The 20375-nt window shown below is 41.1% G+C and overlaps 1 protein-coding gene and 1 non-coding gene across 6 annotated transcripts in view; both read left to right on the top strand.

Moving 5' to 3' along the window:
- The first annotated feature begins 332 nt into the window (after positions 1-332).
- The window catches only part of LOC131157511 (COP1-interacting protein 7-like), a 46649-nt gene continuing 26606 nt past the window's right edge, over positions 333-20375 (top strand). For 2 of the 5 annotated variants that reach the window (XM_058111725.1, XM_058111724.1), the window contains exons 1-3: positions 410-795; positions 900-1082; positions 1180-1310. In XM_058111725.1, coding sequence (XP_057967708.1) covers positions 737-795; positions 900-1082; positions 1180-1310 — 373 coding nt within the window. In that variant the 5' untranslated portion in view covers positions 410-736. Of the gene's footprint in view, positions 796-899; positions 1083-1179; positions 1311-20375 lie in introns of all 5 variants that reach the window. The other 3 variants (XM_058111722.1, XM_058111723.1, XM_058111720.1) reach the window with 3 other exon arrangements.
- LOC131159027 (small nucleolar RNA R71) lies at positions 16523-16627 on the top strand. The gene has a single exon (XR_009137642.1). It is a non-coding gene; the product is annotated as a small nucleolar RNA R71 (small nucleolar RNA).

The following is a 20375-nucleotide window of genomic DNA, read 5'->3' as shown; positions in this document are numbered from 1 at the left end:
CTGGGAAAGTTATGCCTACGCTGCTTGCCAGCTTGGTTTTGGTCTTGGTGTAGGTTTAGGGTGTGTTTGGCAGGAAGGAAAATTTCAGGCTTTTGGACCTAGGGAAGGCTAGATATTTTTTTTCTTTTGGTTTTTCTTCTTCAATGGTGAAAGTTGAAAGGCACCTTTTGCTGTTGGCACTCTAATTATTCTTTGTACACTGCCTCACTCGATCCACAAGCTGTGACAAACTGTTGAAAGGGGAGTACACATGACAAGTTTTGATTACTAAACTACCCTCTGGGTTTTGTGGAAGACAAAAGTATCCCATAGACGGACTCATCAGTGCCTTCCAAACTCTGGGGGCAAAACAGGTTTTGCGCTTAACTTGGACATATGAATTGCCCCAATGTTGGCTGGGACGTCCTTTCTTTTCTAAACTTGGAACTGAAGTGAACTGAAACACGCCTCTCTCTCTCTCTCTCTCTCTCTCTCTCGATTTCTCTGTACAAAGGAGAGCAGGGGCGATGAGAGGTGTCGGCACTAGTGGGTAGGACCCGCATTCGAGTATCATCTAATCCCCTCCGATCCTTCACTCGCATGTCACCTCCATCTCTCTCTCTGGCATTTCCAATGGAGGGGTGAATTGGGAGAGTTCTCTCAAGAACACCCACATTGGAGAATCCAAGAATGAGTGAGCTTATACAATAATCCTCTCTACTCTCTCTGTCTTTCGACTCTTTCTTGCTCTGGGATTATGGATTCAGTGACGCGTCTCGACTATGTTCTGTTTCAGCTCGCTCCAACCAGAACTAGGTACTCTACATATCCTCACAGACCCATCTCTATATGTTCGAATAATTGCGTGCATTTCTTTATTTTTTTTAAATATTTTTATTTGTGGGTTCGTCCAATTCAAGGTGTGATCTGGTCATCTACGCCGCCGGCGCCAGCGAAATGCTAGCTTCGGGCCTTCTTGAACCTTTCCTCTCGCATCTAAAAGCCGCGAAGGATCAAATTTCGAAAGGTGGGCATTCTGTCACGCTTCGCCCCCCGTCTACGGCGGCCGGCGCTTCCTGGTTCACCAAAGCCACTCTGCAGAGGTACCACAAAGCGCAATTGTATCATTGATGACTGTCATCCAGATTTCGCATATTTTGTTATTGTTAATTTGCTTAATTATCTTGTTTCTTCTGTAAGATTTGTGAGGTTTGTGAGCACACCGGAGGTTCTTGAGAGGTTTGTGACCATAGAGAGAGAGATTGAGCAGATCGAGAACTCAGTTCAATCAAATGGACTGTCTAACACTGTCGTGCCGGCCGATACAGAAGGTAAACATTGAATTTTGTCTATTATTATTGTTATTATTATTAAGCCTCCTTTCGTATCATCTTCTACCCTTTAGGGACTTTTAAGATTTTAATATGTTTAGAGATCATATACATGGTAAGAAGTTCCGAATTTTTAAGATTTTAATATGTTTAGGAATCATATACAGGTAAGAAGTTCCGGATTTGAAAATTGCTTCGCATCAATAATTTTATACATGGAAATTACAAACTAGGCTAGGGACCCAATGGCCTCCTACTCTAACTTTTCCTATCATCAAAGAAGCTTATCTATATATAGTGAAATATGATCAGAATTGTTTCCATAAGATAAAAAAAATGAATAATACTCTTAATTATCAATTTAATTATTACCTTAAATATGCTAATACTCTTTAATTATCACCCGAATATATCTTGTCTTATGTAAATGTTTGTGGCAAATGGGCCATATTAAGTCTCTTTTAAAGGATATGTCTACATATAATCCCCGAATCAACAAAGGTAGATAGAAAGTGTTCACTTAGAAAAGGGAATTCTTTAGGACTCTCTAGGGCATGCTCTCAAACTTTATATAGAGGATTATGATTATATTACCTCCTATATGCTATATCGATACAAACTTAAGCATTAGAAAATACCCCAGTAGCCACTAGGTGAGGTCGGCTACATGAATCCTCCGCAAATTTATGAGATAATAGACAATTTCTTTCGACAAATTCAAGGCTATATTAAATCCTTACTCGCTATCTCATTACAAGTTTTTTTAGGTCTACCCCTACCCCTTCTACTACTCCTCATATTAACTAAATCACTCTTCCTTACTAGTGCACTATGCGGCCCACATTACAGCTGCCCAAACCATCTAAGTCGTCCCTCCCTTATCTTCTACAGGTTCTACGCCTAACTTATCGCGAATATATTCATTTCTTAATTTATCTTTTAGCGATGTACCACTCATCCATCTAAGCTTTCTCATCACTCCAACTTTTACTTTTTTGATATGTTGTTTTTTAGTCGCCCAATATTCTGATCCATATAGCATAGTTGGTCTTACAGCGGTTCTATAAAACTTCCCTTTTAATTTTAGGGTATTCTACAATCACAAAGCACACTCGAAACACTTCTCCATTTTACCCAACTTGATTTAACTCTATCTATTACGCCTTCAATTTCTCCTTCAGCTTGTATAATAGATCCAAGGTATCGAAATCTACTAGTGCTATTGATTTCTTTATCATTTAATTTAACTTTGTCTCCAATATTCCTCCTACTATTACTGAAATTACATTTCATATATATATATATATATATATATATATTTTACTTATCCTAAAGCGTCTAGATTTTAAAGCTTCTCTCCATAATTCTAACTTAGATTTTACTCCACCCCTAGTTTCATTAATCAAAACAGTATCATCTGCAAACAACATACACTATGGAACCTCATTTTGGATACACCTAATCAATTCATCCATCACTAAAGAAAAAAGATAAGAGCTCAAAGAAAATCATTGATGTACACATCTTGTGATTAGAAATTCTCTAATCTCTCCACCTAGAGCCCTAACACTAGTCATAACTACATCATACATATCTTTAACGACATCGGTGTACTTATCACAAACACCTTCTTTTTTTTCTAAAACCCACCATAGAACTTCCCTAGGTACCCTATCATACGCTTTCTCTAAGTCAATTAATACCATATGCAAGTCCTCTTCTTTTTCCTAAAATTTGTCATTAATCTTCTTAAAATAAATATAATTTCTGTAGTAGATCCCTAGCATAAAACCAAATTGATTTTCTGATACCTTCATTTTTAGTCTAAATCTTTGTTCAACTACTCTTTCCCAAAATTTCATTGTATGACTCATAAGTTTAATTCCATGATAGTTATTACAATTTTGAATATCTCCATTATTTTGCATAAAAATATTAAAGTGTTTTTCCTCCATTAATCTGACATTTTCTTTGTTTCTATAATTGTGTTAAACATATTAGTTAACCATATAATTTTGTTATCACTTAAACATTTCCAAACTTCAATCTAGATGTTATCCGATCCTATGCCTTATCCATTTTTTTTTTCTTTTTTAAGTGCAGACTTAACTTTGACAACTCTAATCTTGCGAAAAAAATCTCATATTTTTGGTCTTTTCCTCATACGTCAATTCTAAGTTTAAGCCTTTTACTTGGTTTTCATTAAATAGCATGCTAAAGTAACTTCACTATCTTTCTTTTATGTCTTTTTCCTTAACAAATACAATATCATCCTCACTTTTTATTCATTTTACATTACCTAAGTCTTCACTCATTCTTTCTCTAACTCTAACAAGTTTAAAATGTCTTTTTCCCCTTTTTTTGTATCCAATCCAGCATGCAAATTATTAAATGATCTATGTTTAGCTTCACTAACAACCTTTTTTGCATCTTTTTTTGTCACTTTATATTTTTTACAATTTTCTATGTTTCTACATTTTTGCCATGCTTAATACTAAATTCTTTTTGTCTTTACAGCTTTTTTGACATCTTGGTTCCACCAACTTTCTTTGCTATTCAAAAATCTTCCTCTTTATTCACTTAAAATCTCTTTTGTTATCTTTTCAATTGAGCTAGCTATCCTACTCCAAAGAGAGTTTGTGTATACACCATCCTTTGTAGTCCAATCGCCATCTTTGATCATTTTATCTTTAAATTTTATTTTATTTTCTCCCTTTAAATTTCACTACCTAGTTCTCTAACACTAAATTATTTTATCCTTTCTCTTCCATTTTTTAATATATATATCTACCACAAAAACTCTATGTTGTGTGGTTAAACTTTCACCTAGGATAACTTTACAATCCTTACACGATAAACAATCTACCCACTTAGTTAAGAAAAAAATTTATGACTTTCATTTTGTCCACTTTTGAAGGTTGTTAAGTGTTTTTCTCTCTTCTTAAAGCAAGTATTCATTGTAATTAAATCATATGACATGACAAAGTCTAAGATCATCTCTCCAGGCTCATTTTTGTCACCATATCCATATTTTCCATGTATCCTCTCATAACCTTTATTATCCCTTGCAACATATCCATCCAAATATGCTCCTATGAATACTTTCTCAATCCTTGATATGCCTTGTATAATATTATCTATATCTTCCTAAAATTATCTTGTAAGATTTTTTGCTAAATCTACTTGAGCAACATAAGCACTAATGACATTTATTATCTTTTGACCTAAGACCATCTTTATTTTTATAATTCTATCCCCTACTCTTTTGACATCTACCACGCTATCTTTTTTTTTTCCTACAATAATTCCCATCCCATTCTTTTATTTTTCTTTTCCAGTGTACCAAAGTTTAAATCCTGATATTTCAATTTCTCTAACTTTCTCCCCCCATCCACTTAGTTTTTTTAAGGCATTTTAGATTAATTTTTCTTCTAACCATTGTCCACCATTTCTATGCTTTTTCCCGTAAGTGTCCCAAAGTAGTTAATCTAATCCTAGTCTCCTAAACTAATTTTTTTACCCGTCCACGTCCAGAATGATGTGGGAACCCTCACATATTTGACATCATACCCAAATGACGACCTAGCCCACCCTCGTCCACTTTTTGCTACACTCAGGTGGTATAAATGCAACACATCACTCCTAGGAGACTCTCCAATGAATAATAGGTAAGGATTCATATCATAATGATCTAACAAGTTTTACATTGACTATCAGCTAACTAATGCAATCCGCCTCCTTTACCCAGACTTGGTGATAGTGACATTAGGTTACGAGAAAATAATATTGATCTTTGCGTTTGATCCTATTCCTTCATATTGTAGCTATTTTCACTTGATGTGCAAAGATTAGTTTAACTTAGAATCACTTAATGGGTTGTATCATCAAAATATGTTAATTTAGATTATGTAGCCACTAAGGCTAACAATCTCCCCATTTTTTATGATGGCAAACCATTGGTGTTCCTATAGGTAATAATTGAAGGCTCCCCCTTAATTTATGCATATGGTTGAATAAGATATAATTTTGCTCCCTCTTACTATATGCATATAAGGCATAAATAATTCATTCAACTTGATATTTCATTGGAGCTATGCAATTTATTCAAATTAGAAAGTTCATGTTATGTTAGGACAAAACAACAAATGAACTAAACTTCTATCAAGACAGATTAAGTGACAAATCTGAGCATTTCATTAAGAAAACATGTTTGGGCAACATTACAGATTTGTACGTAATATACTAGAAAGACAAATACATCAAACAAAAACTAACAAATCACCACCACAAAAATCAACACATCAACACAAACCAACAAACCACCAAGATACTTATCCCCCTTTGATCATCATAAAAAAGAGAGGTCCTAATCATCTTGCCTAAGAAGATTGAATATCCTAGCTAGACTAGATTTGATGCTGTCAAAACGAGTGGTCATCCCCTGCTCCATTGAATTGAGGCATGCATCAACTCTTTGTTCTAGAGAATTGAAACGAGAATCAATCCCCTGTTCCAATGAATCGAGGCGTTGCCTAATGGAGTCATTCGGTGGTCCATTACCCTCAGGTTCGTCCATATATTCATCAAGGATTTCAGATGGTCTTGCTCCGATGTCCTCCTCCATTGCTTCTTCTACCTTGTCAATTGGAGCTCTTATTGGTTGGTCCTGCTTCAGCCAGATCAATGATTGCTGATCCCAGACAAAGTGCATCCGGTGGAGGGTGAACTTGGAATATTCATCATCCGATCTTGGACTTACCTCCGCAGTACCTGCGAAATGTACATCATGGTGGGAGGATATGGATGTAAGGAGTCGTCTAAACAGTAGACACCCATTTTTCTTTCTCAGATTGTCTTGCATAATTTGCACAATAATGGAGGGCAGATCAATCTCGTGACTGTGCCATACGCAATACATGGTGAAGATATCTCTGTGTGTCACCGTGTCACGTCCATCGTGTCTTGGTAACACGTTATAACTGATCATATGATGTAGTACACGAAATTCAACAGTTAAATCCTTGGCCTTTGGTTTAGCTATTTCTAGAATCTATGGATTTCCAGTTACTAGTTTGAGCGCCTCATGAGGATTAAACCAATCGCTGTACATAGGCCAACCATTCTAGGGAGATTTGTGATGTCATATCTGCCACACATCATAATTTCACTCAAAAGTGTCGACATCCAAATATATAACCTCACCCCTAACCATGGAGTGTGCAGTTTTCCTAGGAGTAGTGGTAGGCTCGCCAAGACTTGGGTCTTTAACTACCAAAGATAAAATTTATAAACCTAACTAACCCAAGTTCAGCAGAACAGTGAGTAAGTTAGGTGTCGATCCACAGGGATTGGTGTGTAGTTGTTTACCACTTCTAGCATAATTTACTACACTTTGTGTAAAAGGGAAAAAAAGTGAGATTTTGAAAGGTTTTTCTAAGAACTACTTAAAGCATGTAAATTTATGTTAACACTACACCTACAAAGAAGATCTTACATTATGAATCAAGCCTAGACTTTCGTGCGCGCTAACTAAGTCCAATCAGCTATCCGTCCTAGGCTAACGGTTAAGTGAACCATGTGATGACATAGAGTAGCGAAGTTACACCAATCGTCCGGAGCACGATCTGGAACCAGGGTATACTCTATCACAACGATCACGAGATCACCCCGTATAGGAACCGTAGCCTAGTCTGTATAAGTGAATGAATCCTAGCTAGGCTATCTTTTACCCTAGGGTTTCAACACAATCAAAGATGTAAACTTGCATGGAAATTAAAGTGCAGGTATTGAAAGTGCATGTATTTAAATGAAAGCAGTAAAGAAAACATATAAAGAAAGCATGTAAAATCAGCTTCAATTGCAACTCGAAAGTCTGTCACTAATGATCGGGAATACAACCAAGAACGCTCTACTCTAAGCGGCAGCACAAGGAACATGAAGGTTGTCACAGGCTTTTAGCGATTCCATGCACGAACCAGTACAGGATTTGAAATCAAAAGTGGTAAATCTGTTCTACTTGGCACTCGATGGCTTTGTAGGTCTGTTACTAACTCAAAAGTAGCCAAAGGGGATCCCTAGGCACATAGAAGAAGCTATCTTTTATGCCTAAAAGGGTTTACAAGGTTTAAAATTCAAAATAGGAATGTTTTGTAGAAAATCTCGCAAAGTAGTTCCCTGGCGCTTGTGTCTGTCGACCAAGTCGTACCCATGTCTTCCCTGGTCGCGCCCTTGTTGAGTCTTGCGGGAATTCAGGAATTCAAACTTTAGGCATTCTCGACCTAGTCGCGCCTCTGGGTCTTCCTAGTTGAGCTGCTAGTCGAGAGTCTTGGGATCTCAACTTCAGTAAATGTTTAGGATCTTGACCTGGTTGCCCCTCAGGGTCACCTGGTTGAACTGTTGGTTGAGATTCTCGGATCTTTGGCTTAGTCATCTTCAGATTCTCGACTTGGTCACCCCTTAGGGTCACTTGGTCGAGCACTTGGTCGAACCTTACAGCATTTCTATTTCAGTTTGAACCTTGGAGTCTTCAACTTGTGACTTGGTCGCCCCCTGTGTTGCTGGTCGCACTACATGGTCGAACCATGTCTTCTTTCCTTTGATTACTTGAGGCTTTAGGGGCTTAATTGAGCATTTGATTTGAGCTTTGTGCTTCCCAAATACTCTCTTGGCTTCTCGTATTGGTTAACTCTTTAGTTTTAACCCGTGTTTTCCTAAAACATGAACAAACATTACGTAACTCTGAATTATGATAAGAAAGGGTATTTACATGATAAATGAAGACAAAACAAAGATAAATGGTGGCCTAAAATAATACATTTTAGGAACACATCGCAACCCCCAAGTTATACTTTGCGAGTCCTTGAGCGAAGTAAAAGTTAAGAAAACTATAAAATTCTATCTACCTCCTCTTTCATAGGAAACACGGTTGCATTTACTGCATGCAATAAGACTTTAAACCCCCTAGGTGGCCCTAGTGGACGAGTTATAGTCTCATGAGGGTTTCCAGGGCTATACCCACAAACACCAACCTTAGTGAATCATCAAATAAGATCGATATGCAACACCATCATGTCATTTTACATACAGGAATGTAACCTAATTACAAGTGGGCTTCGTCATACATAACTTCACTATACAAATAACTCTGAAGCAAATCACTCATGCAAGTCTCAACAGTGTATAGCCATCAAGAAAAGTATAACTCATAGGGAATCAATCTAGCAATTGCAATTTAGAGTAAATATCATCATATAAATTCAAGTATAAATAGGCAAGGTCACAAGACATGTGTAAAGTGAATGATTCATCACACTCAGGTTACCCTTGGGACACCTATTGAACGGTCATGTTGACTCAGTCTCTTCGGTATACTCTAAAAAACACTCAAGAAGATGGGTTCACTCTCGTATGTAAGGATGACAAGCATGATTAAATATCTCACATATTTTGAAGAACTAATGCTGAAAGCAGAGTGAACTAGTCTCATAAGAATGAGATCCAGCCTATTAATGAGGTGTCGAGTCCTTCACCCTAGCGCCTTCTTACCTACTCGCCACATTCAACCAAGACCACCCTAGATTGACTTATTCATAAACCAGACATGAATACATCATAAACATCGGACAACTGAAGAAGCTTCATACGTGTAAGGATGGTGTGTTGCGTCCTTAGCTTGACCCTTTTGTATTTAGAGCAGGTATTTTATGTATTTTTCATTTTTTTTTTTCTTTTGCTCAATTTTTTTTATTTATTTATTTATACATTTTTCTTCTATGGGCAACTAGGGCAATCATCACAACTTTTGTCATCTTCATGCTACCGATAAGAAACCAAGCTTGAAAAGGAGTTTATGAATTAGGTCCATCTGTAGGGGTGACTCAAGTCTCACTTCTTGAGTAGACTATAAGACTTAGGTTTCTATCTCCCCACTAGATATCACCTCTAGGGTAGCAAATGCAAATGTAGAGACTAGTATGTAAAGAATATCCAGAAAAAGTAAAGTTGAGTTCCGTGAACTCGGAGTTCATGTAAATGACCCTCACAAAAAACGAAAGGCTCAACAAAACCTCACAAGGTGTCATAGTTGTCATGGTTGTTTTGTCAGTGCTCTCAAGGAGCCCTATGTGTTTCGAATCATGTGAAAGTGCGTCATCAATCCACATAGAGTTGCAAAAGAAGTACATTGGATATATTATGTGAAACTACGCACAAGCAACTCACTACTTCGTTAGTGAGCATAACAAAGTCATCTAAATGATAAGCCTAAGCATGTAACATATAGGTGATATAGAAGTATGTGAAGGGCATAAAATTGGGTCATTTTTGTGCTGAACATGTGCCGTGTAGTGCTTTCCTAACCCCTACCCTCAACTTAAAACTTCAGTGTCCTTACTGAAGTATGGAAAGAAAGAACCTGGAAAGCTTGAGAAAGGAAACACTGCACGGTGCTATGAAATCAATTAGTGTACCTGCGTAAGTGCATTCATATAAAATCTAGAAATAGAAAGGAAAACGCAATGATACATTGAGGCACAAAAGACAAGTAGAAACCCAAAGCACCATGTATTTTCATTAAATTCATAGGTAGTGCAATGTAGATAAAAACATCGCAAGCATAGGTACAACCATTTAAAAGCATGGTGATACACAAGAAAGGAAAAGACAAATAAAAGAGAAGAAAGTGTGCCTAAGCACGGTACGTATGTAAAAGGTCGCAACAAAAGATCCCAAGCATCTACCTTATCCTAGTCCTCCTTAGTAGACCTGCTGGCATCATAGTCAGAATTGCCACCCTTTAAATCACCGGACGCATCAGGAGTGTCCTCCTTAGACTAAAGGGCCGCATCAGAATGCGTGCTCGAAGCAGCCTCCTTTGAAACATTGCTAGACACAGCTAGCGAATCAGGTGAAGTAGGAGTGGAAAGAGGCACACGAGCATTGGGGGCCTGTGGTATCGGCTCAAGTGCCGTTGCTGGAGCATATGGAGTGGGGACAGGTGGCGGGGGATCAACGACTCTCAGTGGAGTAGTTAAGTCTCCCATAATGCGACGTAGGATAGGCATAACATAGGGGGGTGGCCTCACCTAAAGTGGTGTCAGAGACCATGGAACATCTACTGGGAGATTAAGAGCGAGCGTCATGGATGGAACTAGCAGGACAGGTGCCGAAGTGTTTGATGGCTTAGTGGCCGGCTCTGGAGCGGAGGGTACCTCAGTGGAGCGTGCGGGGGACTGAGCCTCGCCTGCAGTAACAGCAGCTGAAAGTGGGATCTCCTCATTAGGGGCCTCTACCACACTCTCATCGGAGGACTCAACCTCTATCATGACAACCGGACTCGCTGATGGAATGGCCTGAGTAGGTGGAGACGGATGTGCAAAAGAGTGCATAACTGGTGAAGGAGGTTGAGCTGGCAATGACTGCGCAAAAGATGAGATTTCCTTTGTGGCTGTGGGAGATGGCAGGGAAGGAGGAATTGAAAGGCTAGGGGTTGAGGCAGGAGCTGTGGTTCCCAGAAATGTGAATGTCGCTAAAACAACTGGTAAGCAGACTCTGAGAGCCTCAACTAGTGCCCCGAATCCTTGAGAGATGGTTGCCCTAGTCTCCACCAACTCGTGGCACATCTCAAATTGGAATGTCTTGAAATCATGGTGTAGGCGGCCTAGATCATCCCTTGCCTCGAGGCATAGAGGGGGATGCTGGTGGATGCGGTGCTGCCACTGAAGGAATAGGTTCTGAGGGTGCTGCCGCTGAAGTAGAGGGCTCGGCAGTTGTCTATCTCTTCTTCTTTGGTTCGTGGTGAGGAGGTGGCACTGGTGGTTGTGCAGGTGCCTTCTCGGGGTCATGAAAGAACTCTGGGCCTTCTTGGGGTCATGAAAAAACTCTGGCATAAGAAATTCATACCCTGGTACTCCCTCGAATGGTGCCCATTGGTTGACTTTCCGCTGGGTTGTGGCTACCAATTGCAGGTTCTAACGCCACATCCTCTCTATAGTGACCTTACCGATGGGAATGTGTGCATCATGATCTCCTAGATTGATCTTCTGGCACCTTAGGATGGCCATGATAAGCTGTGCGTATGGAATAAGGGTCCTTTTCGGCTCCCGTACAATCTGACTGCGCACAGGCTTCGGCGTCGGCCTCCTCAACTTCGGTTGCTTCACGTTCCTCACATAAAATGTGATCATTTCATCCATGATCACCTGAGGAATGTCTACCTTCACGTTGTTGTGCGTTGTGTATAGGGCTTGTAGGTGGATGCTGCGCCTCTCTGAGTGGTGGCCGGATGCGCAAATGTTGCGTTGGAGGATCAAATCTAACAGGAGCAAGTAGTCTAGTACCTTGCTCGGTGCGGTGCACGTGCCTCACTACATGTTCTCACCGTCGTAGTACTACCTGTGGAACATCCGGGTGAGGTGGTGGATGTCTGCAGAATCGAGGGTGTCCCGCGGTATGTCATTAGCCTCCTCGTTAGATCACGCCCTATCAATCAGGGCTAAGGTGAGCACAAACCCGATACCTTGGATGGTTGTGGACCAAACGCCCGTCTGCGGATCATGGTGCATGCGCTGGTTGAACTCCCACACCAATTTCGAATGATATGAGGCGGTGGGTGAGACCATGTAGTGGTCCATCTTCTGCTGCTCCAGGATCTTTATACATCTTCTTCTTTCATGGGCATGAGTCTCATTCAGTTGAACCTGGTACATAGGCCATAAGTCGTAATCATTGAGGGTCATCCTCGATGCCCTTGGCCTCTTGGAAGACTCTGCCTGTATATGCTGGGTCGCCCGACCTCTCGATGTCATTGGTGTAGATGGCATGGGCTCGGACCCAGATGATGACTTGTCCCTCAACTGAACTTGCACCCTCTTCCTCTTGGTGGCTGATCGCGAGGTTTGAGGTTGCTTGGAGGCAGCCCTAGACTCAGAACGGCGAGGCATTTTCAAAGTAGAATGACTGAAGGTGGAGGGGAAGATGTAAGGCGAGGAAAAGGAAGAGCTATGGGTGCTTGAAGAGGAATTGAGAAGCCACATCCGTTGGGAAGGTGGAGGGCCAAAACCCTGGGTGCGCTAAACAAGGCTTCACACATAGGGGGAAGTGCCTCCGGAGCTAGGGCGATTCATCGGAGGGGTGCCAGTGGTTCGTCGGAGCTCAGGGGAGGTGGACAAAGCTTGGGCGACTAGGTCGGAGGTGGGTGCGATGAGGGAAGTCCAAGAAACAAAGAAGAAAGGTGGTTCGAGCTTCGTGGGAGAGAATTTAAAACACGATTTTTAACCTTTCGACTAGGTCGCGCCCTAGTTGCACCCCCACTGAAACAGGAAAATGGTCTCTCGACCAGGTCACGCCCAGTCTGGTAGGCTCGCCAAGGCTTGGGTCCCTAATTACCAAAAATAATATTTATAAAACCTAACTATTCCCAAGTTCAGTAGAAAGTGGGGAAGTCGGGTGTCGAGCCACAGGGACTAAGCCGTGCAGTTGTAAACTTTTTCTCAATCAGTTTATTAATGCCTTGTGTAAAAAGAAAGATAAAAAGATGATAATTTGCAATGGGTGAAATCTAACCAACTATAGGAAAGCAAGTAAAAATTATATTACCCTACTCCTACAAAGCAGTGCTGAGATTATGAATCAAGTGCTGGACTTCTTGCCTCTGACTACGTTCAACAAAAAATACATATGAGTACTAACTCGAGCCATCTCAGGCCAAAGCGGGAGAGGGTCATTCGAGGGCATAGGGTAGCAAGGGTGCATCAACTGTCCGGAGCACGATTGGGAACTGAAGTATACCCTGTCTCAACGATCAAGAATACCTCCACGTATCCGTAGCCAACTACTTATCCTGATTGAAACAATAGTAGTGCTATTCCTTATTGCAGCCTTTCATCATTCATCAAAGCAATAAATCAAAAGTCGTAAAGGAAAGCATGTAAAAGAAAGTGGTAAAGAGAAACCAAGTAAAAGATCGATCCTTTGTATTTAGTACATTTGTCACCAATGCCAGAAGGAACAAGGGAGTGATCATGTAATATACACGGAGATTACACAAACGCCACCGGTTGTCACAGGCCGTCGGACACTTTGTGCACACACCGAAACAGGAATTGAAATCTACTATACTCCTACTCTAACTTGGTTCTTTATGACGTCTCAAGTCTCTTACTAACCTTAGAGAGGCCAAAAGGGAACCCCGAGCTCATGTTCGTAGCGATTACTTATAAGCTCTAGGGTTTACAAAGTTTGTTTCACAGTTAAGGAAAGTCTGTAGCATATCTCGTGTAGAAGATCGTCACTATCGACCAAGTCACTCCCATGTCTTCCTTGTGCGTGCCTTGGTTGATTCTCCCGAGAAATCAGGGATTTGAATCTTCAGCATTGTCGACTCAATCGCGCCATGGGGTCTTGCTAATCGAGTTGATGGTCAAGGCTTGCAGGATCTCGAACTTCAGGGAATCTTAGGAACTCGACCTAGTCGCACCTCATGGCCTCTCTGGTTGAGCACATCGTTGAGGCTCTTGGTATTTATGATCTCTGTCCTGCCTCAGTATCTTGACTTGGTCGCCTTTGAGAGTCACTTGATAGAGGGCTTGGTCGACCCTTGCAGCAATTCTTCCTTAGTTTGAATCTTGGATTCTGCTAGTGAGGACTTGGTCACCCCCTGGGTTGCTAGTCGCACCCCTTGGTCAAGCAAAGTCCTCTTTTCCTTTGATGATTTGGAGCTTCAAGAGTTTGGCTGAGCATTTGATTTGAGCTTTGCATTTCCCCGAATTCTCCTTTACCTTCTCGTACGCCTAATTCCTTGATTTTAACCTGTTTTTCCTAAAAAGACGAACAAACATTGCAAAGCTTTGAACAATGATAACTCTGAGTAATTACATAATAAAACAAGGATAAACAAAGGTAAATGAGGATTTAAAATCATGCATTTTAGGGACTCATCACAGCCCAGTGCTAGTTGCGCACATGGTCGAACCTCTTGGTAATATAAAAGTTTAGCAAAATTCAGAGATTCGACTAGGTCGCGCCAAGGCAGTGCTCGTTGCGCCCATGGTCGAATCTCTTGATAATTTGGATCTCAGAAGACTTTTAGGGCTTCGACCAAGTCGCACCTATGCGTGCTGGTTGCGCCCTAGTCGCACGTCATTTATCCTAAAACTTAATCTAAGGACTCTAAACCTTATCTACTTTACACTATACAACCTAAGGACTCAAAAAGAAAAAGAAAAATACTCGGGTTGCCTCTTGGAAGCACTAAGTTTACCGTCTTCAGCCAGACGTAATGAAAGCTTAATTAGAACACCTCAGTTCGAAACCAAGAGTTTCCTCCATTTCCTCATTAAAGCATCTCTCAACTATCCATAGTCGCCCGGTAAAATTGGAGGCCGAGTAATGAATGAAAAGAATCTGCTTATACACGTCCTCTGGGCCAAATATAGAGGGGCTCTCGGGCTGAAGTAAATCCTCTGGAGGGTTCCTTCACAGAATTGAGGGAGTCACTTCCTCAACACATTCATCAATCATGTCAATGTCCACAACTTGGACGTCTACATTGAATGTAGGCATTAGCCGTAGCTAAGAATGATCGTTCTAATAGGACAAGGATTGGATCCTGGTTGTGTCGGATGGTTTCATATCCAAGATAATGAAGTTGACAGGATAATAGAACTCTTCGACTTTGACCAAGACGTCCTCTATCACACTCCGGGGCCTTTTTACTGATTGGTTGGCAAAACTCAAGTTGACCGGGGTGGGCTTCAGCTCTCTTAAATTGAATTGCTTATAGATCGAGTAAGGAAGGAGGTTCACACTTGCACCCAAATCTTAAAGAGCCTATCAATGGTGTAATCATTGATTACACACGAGATGGTGGGAGCGCTGGGGTCTTTCAGCTTTGGAGGAAGGTGTCCTAAAAGAATTGAGCTCACATGCTCGGCCAGCCTAAATTGTTTGTTCATGTGTACCCTCGACTTTCGCTTTTGTGTGCACAAGTCCATGAGGAACTTGGCATACGTAGGCATTTGCTTGATAGCATCTAAAAGAGGACTATTGACCTTGACTTGTCTAAATATGTTCATGATAGAATCGGTATTGATTTCCTTCTTAGATTTAAAGGGTGCATGAAGAGCTGCAAGGAATGGTACTGTAGGGACATAATGGGGAAGTGCTCCATCATTAAAGAGGATAGGTGTCTCGGTATCAGCTACCGGACTAGGAGGAGGATTACATGGTTCATGATTGGGTTCTTCCCTCGTTTTCTCCCTCTTGGTCTAACTTCTCCTCAACCCTATTATTTTCCTCCCTATCACTTTAAAGAATGGTTACAACCTGTGCTTACTCATGATATGATGAAGGTCCAGCAGTCAGCTCACATTGATCCATAGGGTTCACTGGAGATTGATTTGGCAACTTCCCCTCATTTTTTCCGCTCAAAGAGGTAGTTAGTTGGCCCATGGTGGCTTTTAGCTTAGCAATAAACTGGGAGTGGGAGTAGAGTAATTGCCTATCAACTTGGTTGTCAGCCTCAATGCCCTTAAGGACTTTCAACACCATCTCCTGAAAAGATCTATCGTATTGGGGCTAAGTAGGAGATGGTTGCTGATAAGATAAAGGTCTAAGTGTAGTGATAGGAGGATTTTGGGTATTTTGGTATAGGTGAGGAGGTGGAATAGTGGGTGATTGCTAAGGTCTTGGAGATTTAAAACCTGGAGCTTGTGCCTTTCAGGAGAAGTTAGGATGCTTATTCCGCCCAGGATTGTATGTGTTCGAATAGGGGTCATTGGTTGGCCTATCGTACCAATTGTGGGTGACCTTAACTTCTTCTTGCACAAATTTTGACGGGGGAGACGCATGGGGGCAATTATGACGTGTGTGAAGGATTAGAGCAGATGACACACACCTCTGCACACGCCACAAGCTGAGGTTGTTGTCCTAAGTACAAGAACTGATCTAACTTTTTCACTATGGTGCGCAGAGTGGGCGCAAGGTTATGGCTCGCAGCATACTCATAGACTCCTTTAGGATTGGAAAAGGAAGGTTAGGACGGTCTACGAGCAGCAATAGTATGCTGTTGAGAATTCTCAACTAGGTTCTCAAAGAGAGCCTAGGCTTCATTCTCATGTTTTGTGAGAAAAGTACCTCTACAAGATGCATCTACCATGTACCTATCTCGCTCAGCTAATCCTTCATAGAAGGTTTGAATTAATTGCCACCTAAGGACTTGGTGATGTGGGCATTTGCATAAGAGGTCCCTAAAGCACTCCCAAGTCTTAAAAAATTGTTCTCCATTCACTTGTGAGAAACTAGTGATGACCTCCTCAGCTGGTTAGTCTTCTCAATTGGGAAGTACTTTTTTAAGAATTCATGTTGCATGGTGGCCTAGTTGGTCATCGAGTTCGGCTTTAAGGAATGTAGCCAATATTTGGCCTTGTCCTTCAGAGAGAACGGGAATAGCCTAACTCGGAGGGCGTCATCACCAAAATTAGATATGCGGATGGTGGAATAGATTTTGAGGTATTCATCTAGATGCTTGTAAGGATTTTTAATGTGAAGCATCGAGATGATGGAAGTCTTAATTTCAAATTGTGCCCGCCTCAACCTCTGGGAATCGGATGCAAGACGGAGAAATGTATGTGTTGGGTGTGAAGTAGTCTTTAAGGGGCCGAAGAGGTTGCTCCTCCACCACAGGTTGGTGGGGAGCCTGAGGTTCTGGGATTTGAAAGGTGGAAACTAGAGGACGTTCAACCATGACTTTAGGTTCAGATGACTCGGCTATCTTGTGACTAGAGGTAGATTTCTTAATGAACGTACGAGATCTCTCAATCTCAGGGTCTATAGGCACTAACTCAGGATCCAAAGAGCGCAAACCTAGCATATATACATGTAACACACAATCAAGACATCAGAATATCAAACAAAAAATAAATACAAAAGAAAATAAAGAAAAACAAAGTATAGTACTCTAAACTAGAAATTGGCTTACAACCGTAACACAGTCCCTGACAACGACGCCAGTAGGCTCGCTAAGGCTTGGGTCCTTAACTACCAAAGATAAAATTTATAAACCTAACTAACCCAAGTTCAGTAGAACAATGAGTAAGTTGGGTGTCGATCCACAGGGACTGGTGTGTAGCTGTTTATCACTTCTAGCTTAATTTACTACACTGTGTAAAAGGGGAAAAAAGTGAGATTTTGAAAGGTTTTTCTAAGAACTACTCAAAGCATGTAAATTTATGTTAACACTATTCCTACAAAGCAGATCTTAGATTATGAATCAAGCCTAGACTGTCATACTCACTGGCTTTGCTCAGAATGACTTAGGCAGACTAGCCTAAATCCTCATACACCGTGCCCTCTTTAGTAATGTTCTGTTAATTCTTTCAGCTACCCCATTCTGCTGTGGCCCATGTGGAACTGTATAGTGCCTAGTGATCCCCTCTTCCCTACAGAATTGAATGAACTGGCTGTTTTTGTACTCCAGTCCATTGTCAGATCTTAGAAACTTCACCTGTTTCCCTGTTTGCTTCTCTACCTGAGCTTTCCATTCCCTGAACTTACTAAATACCTCACTCATGTGCTTCAGAAAGTACATCCAGACTTTCCTGGAAAAGTCATCAATAAATGAGACAAAATAAATAGCACCACTGTGAGATTGTACCTGTACTAGACCCCATACATCTTAATGAATATACTCCAGCACCTTCTTGCTCGTATGCTTTCCTGTTCTGAAACTCACCTTGCGCTGTTTACAAAACAAACAGTATTTATAGAACTTAAGCTTACAACAAGAATTACCTTCTAGTAAGTTCCGCCTGTGCTGCTCTTGCAAGCCATGCTCACTCATGTGACCCAGCCTCATATGCCAAAGAGTAGTATCATCTGTATCTGTATCTGAAGAGGTTCTAGCTGTAGCTCCACCTGTCACTGTGCTACTCATCAGAGTGTACAAATTGTTCCTCAGATGACCCTTCATTACTACCAGTGAACCTCTAGCCATTTTCAGCACATCATCCCTAGTTGAAAAAGAGAAACCATTACTGTCCAAAGAGCCCAAGGAAATCAGATTCTTTTTCAAATCTGGAACATGCCTCACATCCCTGATGGTTCTAACCACACCATCAAACATCCTGATTCTGACTGTTCCAATACCAAGAATACCACAGGAAGCATCATTACCCAGCAACACCGTCCCTCCAGATATTGGTTCATAGGAGTCAAACCAGTCTCTATATGGACATATATGATATGAGCACGCTGAATCCAAAGTCCAGGTATCGACTAAGTAATTGGAACCTGTAGTAACAGCCAAAAGATCCCCATCAAAAACTGATGAACTGCTCTCCACTACAGTAGCCTGCTCAGTCTTTTTCCTGTTTTTTTCCTCTAAATCTCTTTTCCTCTTTAGATAGTCCTTCTTTATATGCCCTTCTTTCCCAGAATAAAAATAACCACTCCTCCAATTCCCACTCTTACCTTTGGACTTGGATCGAGATTTCCCTCGATTCCAATTACCCTTGCTAGAACTCCTGCCCCGCTGTTGGCTAAACTCATCTTTAGCCACCAACCCTTCTCCATGTCCTAGATAATTTGGTTTGTGAAAATTTTCACTCTCCATAATGGCAGTAGTCGCCTCATCAACTGTAAGAGTCTCCTTGCCTAGCATTAGTGTGGTTTTCAAAGTATCAAGTGAACTGGGAAGCGAATAAAACAGAATCAATGTTTTATCTTCCTCCTCGATTTTTACCTCAATACTCAGCAACAACGTGATTATCTTATTGAAATAATTGAGGTGGTCTCTGACTTCTGTGCCCTTAGTCATCCTCAACAGATACAATTGTTTCTTCAAATACAATCTATTAACTAGGGACTTGGACATATAAATATTCTCCAATTATTTCCAAAGCTCAGCTGGTGATGTTTCATTCAACATTGTATTTAATTTCTGGAGCTAAACTTAAGCGAATGATACTTACCGCTTTCATTTCCAGCTCCTCCCACTGATCATCTGACATGGTCTCTGACTTCTTGTCTTTTCCAGACAACCTTAATCAGTCCCTGTTGGACCAACACATCCTTCACAGTGCTCTGCCACAGACTAACATGGTCTCTGACTTCTTCTCTTTTCCATACAATGCCTTAATCAGCCCTTGTTGGACGAACACACCCTTCAGAGTGCTCTGCCACAGACTAAAATTATTTTTCCCATTAAAGGGCTCCACCTTGAACTTGGCCACCGAAGTACTCGCCATTTAAAATTTTTTTTTCCTTCTCTCCTCTGACGTCAGCAGTGATGTTAGCAATGGCGCTTGTGTCAGCGTGAGCGCTCCACGGGGAGGATCTGCGCTCTGACCCGACCCGATTCTAAATCCAGGTCTGTCACCCAATTCTGGCACTATTCATCATGTTCTTCATTTGCGAAAATTTTTTTTTCTTTCACACCTTCAATTGAAAAATGATCCTTCTTCAATTGAAAAATTTCGGAATAATTTTCCGACACCTGATCTGATTTGCGTACCTCAATCTGATCTGAACGAACCGCTTTGATCTTGAGCACTCCTGCGGAAAAACTTTAGATCCAAAAAATTTCTTTCGATTTGATTTGATCTATTAGATCTGCACCCAATTGAAATCGTGCTTTGATACCACTTGTTGACGCTCGACGATTTTAATCTTCCGATCTACAAAATAAATCACATAAGGAACATTCACAGCAAAATTGAGATGAGAGATTTTACGTGGATCGGCAAGGTTGCCTACGTCCACGAAGCTTGCACCTGGAGAAAAATCCACTATGAAACGATGGTAGTACAAGATCTAATCAGTCTCTCTCCGATCCCATATCCCCTGTACATCCCTTCACCTTCAATCCGTTGAAGAAAAGTTCTTACTAGAGAGACCCCCCCCCTCTAGCTCTCACATAGTAGTCAGGGGCGCGAGGCGAGCTGAGGCGCAAAGGGTCTTTGAAGCTGAGGCGCGAGGCAAGGGCGCGCGCCTCACGAAGGTGAGGCGTACAATTATTAAAATGGTGTAAAATGTCTATTTGGGGAAATTTATATATGAACATATGAATAT

This window comes from Malania oleifera, chromosome 6, assembly GCF_029873635.1.
Source record: "Malania oleifera isolate guangnan ecotype guangnan chromosome 6, ASM2987363v1, whole genome shotgun sequence".
Classification (NCBI taxonomy): Eukaryota; Viridiplantae; Streptophyta; class Magnoliopsida; order Santalales; family Ximeniaceae; genus Malania; species Malania oleifera.
Note: the sequence above shows the minus strand (reverse complement) of the source record. Positions and strands in the feature narration are given on the sequence as shown.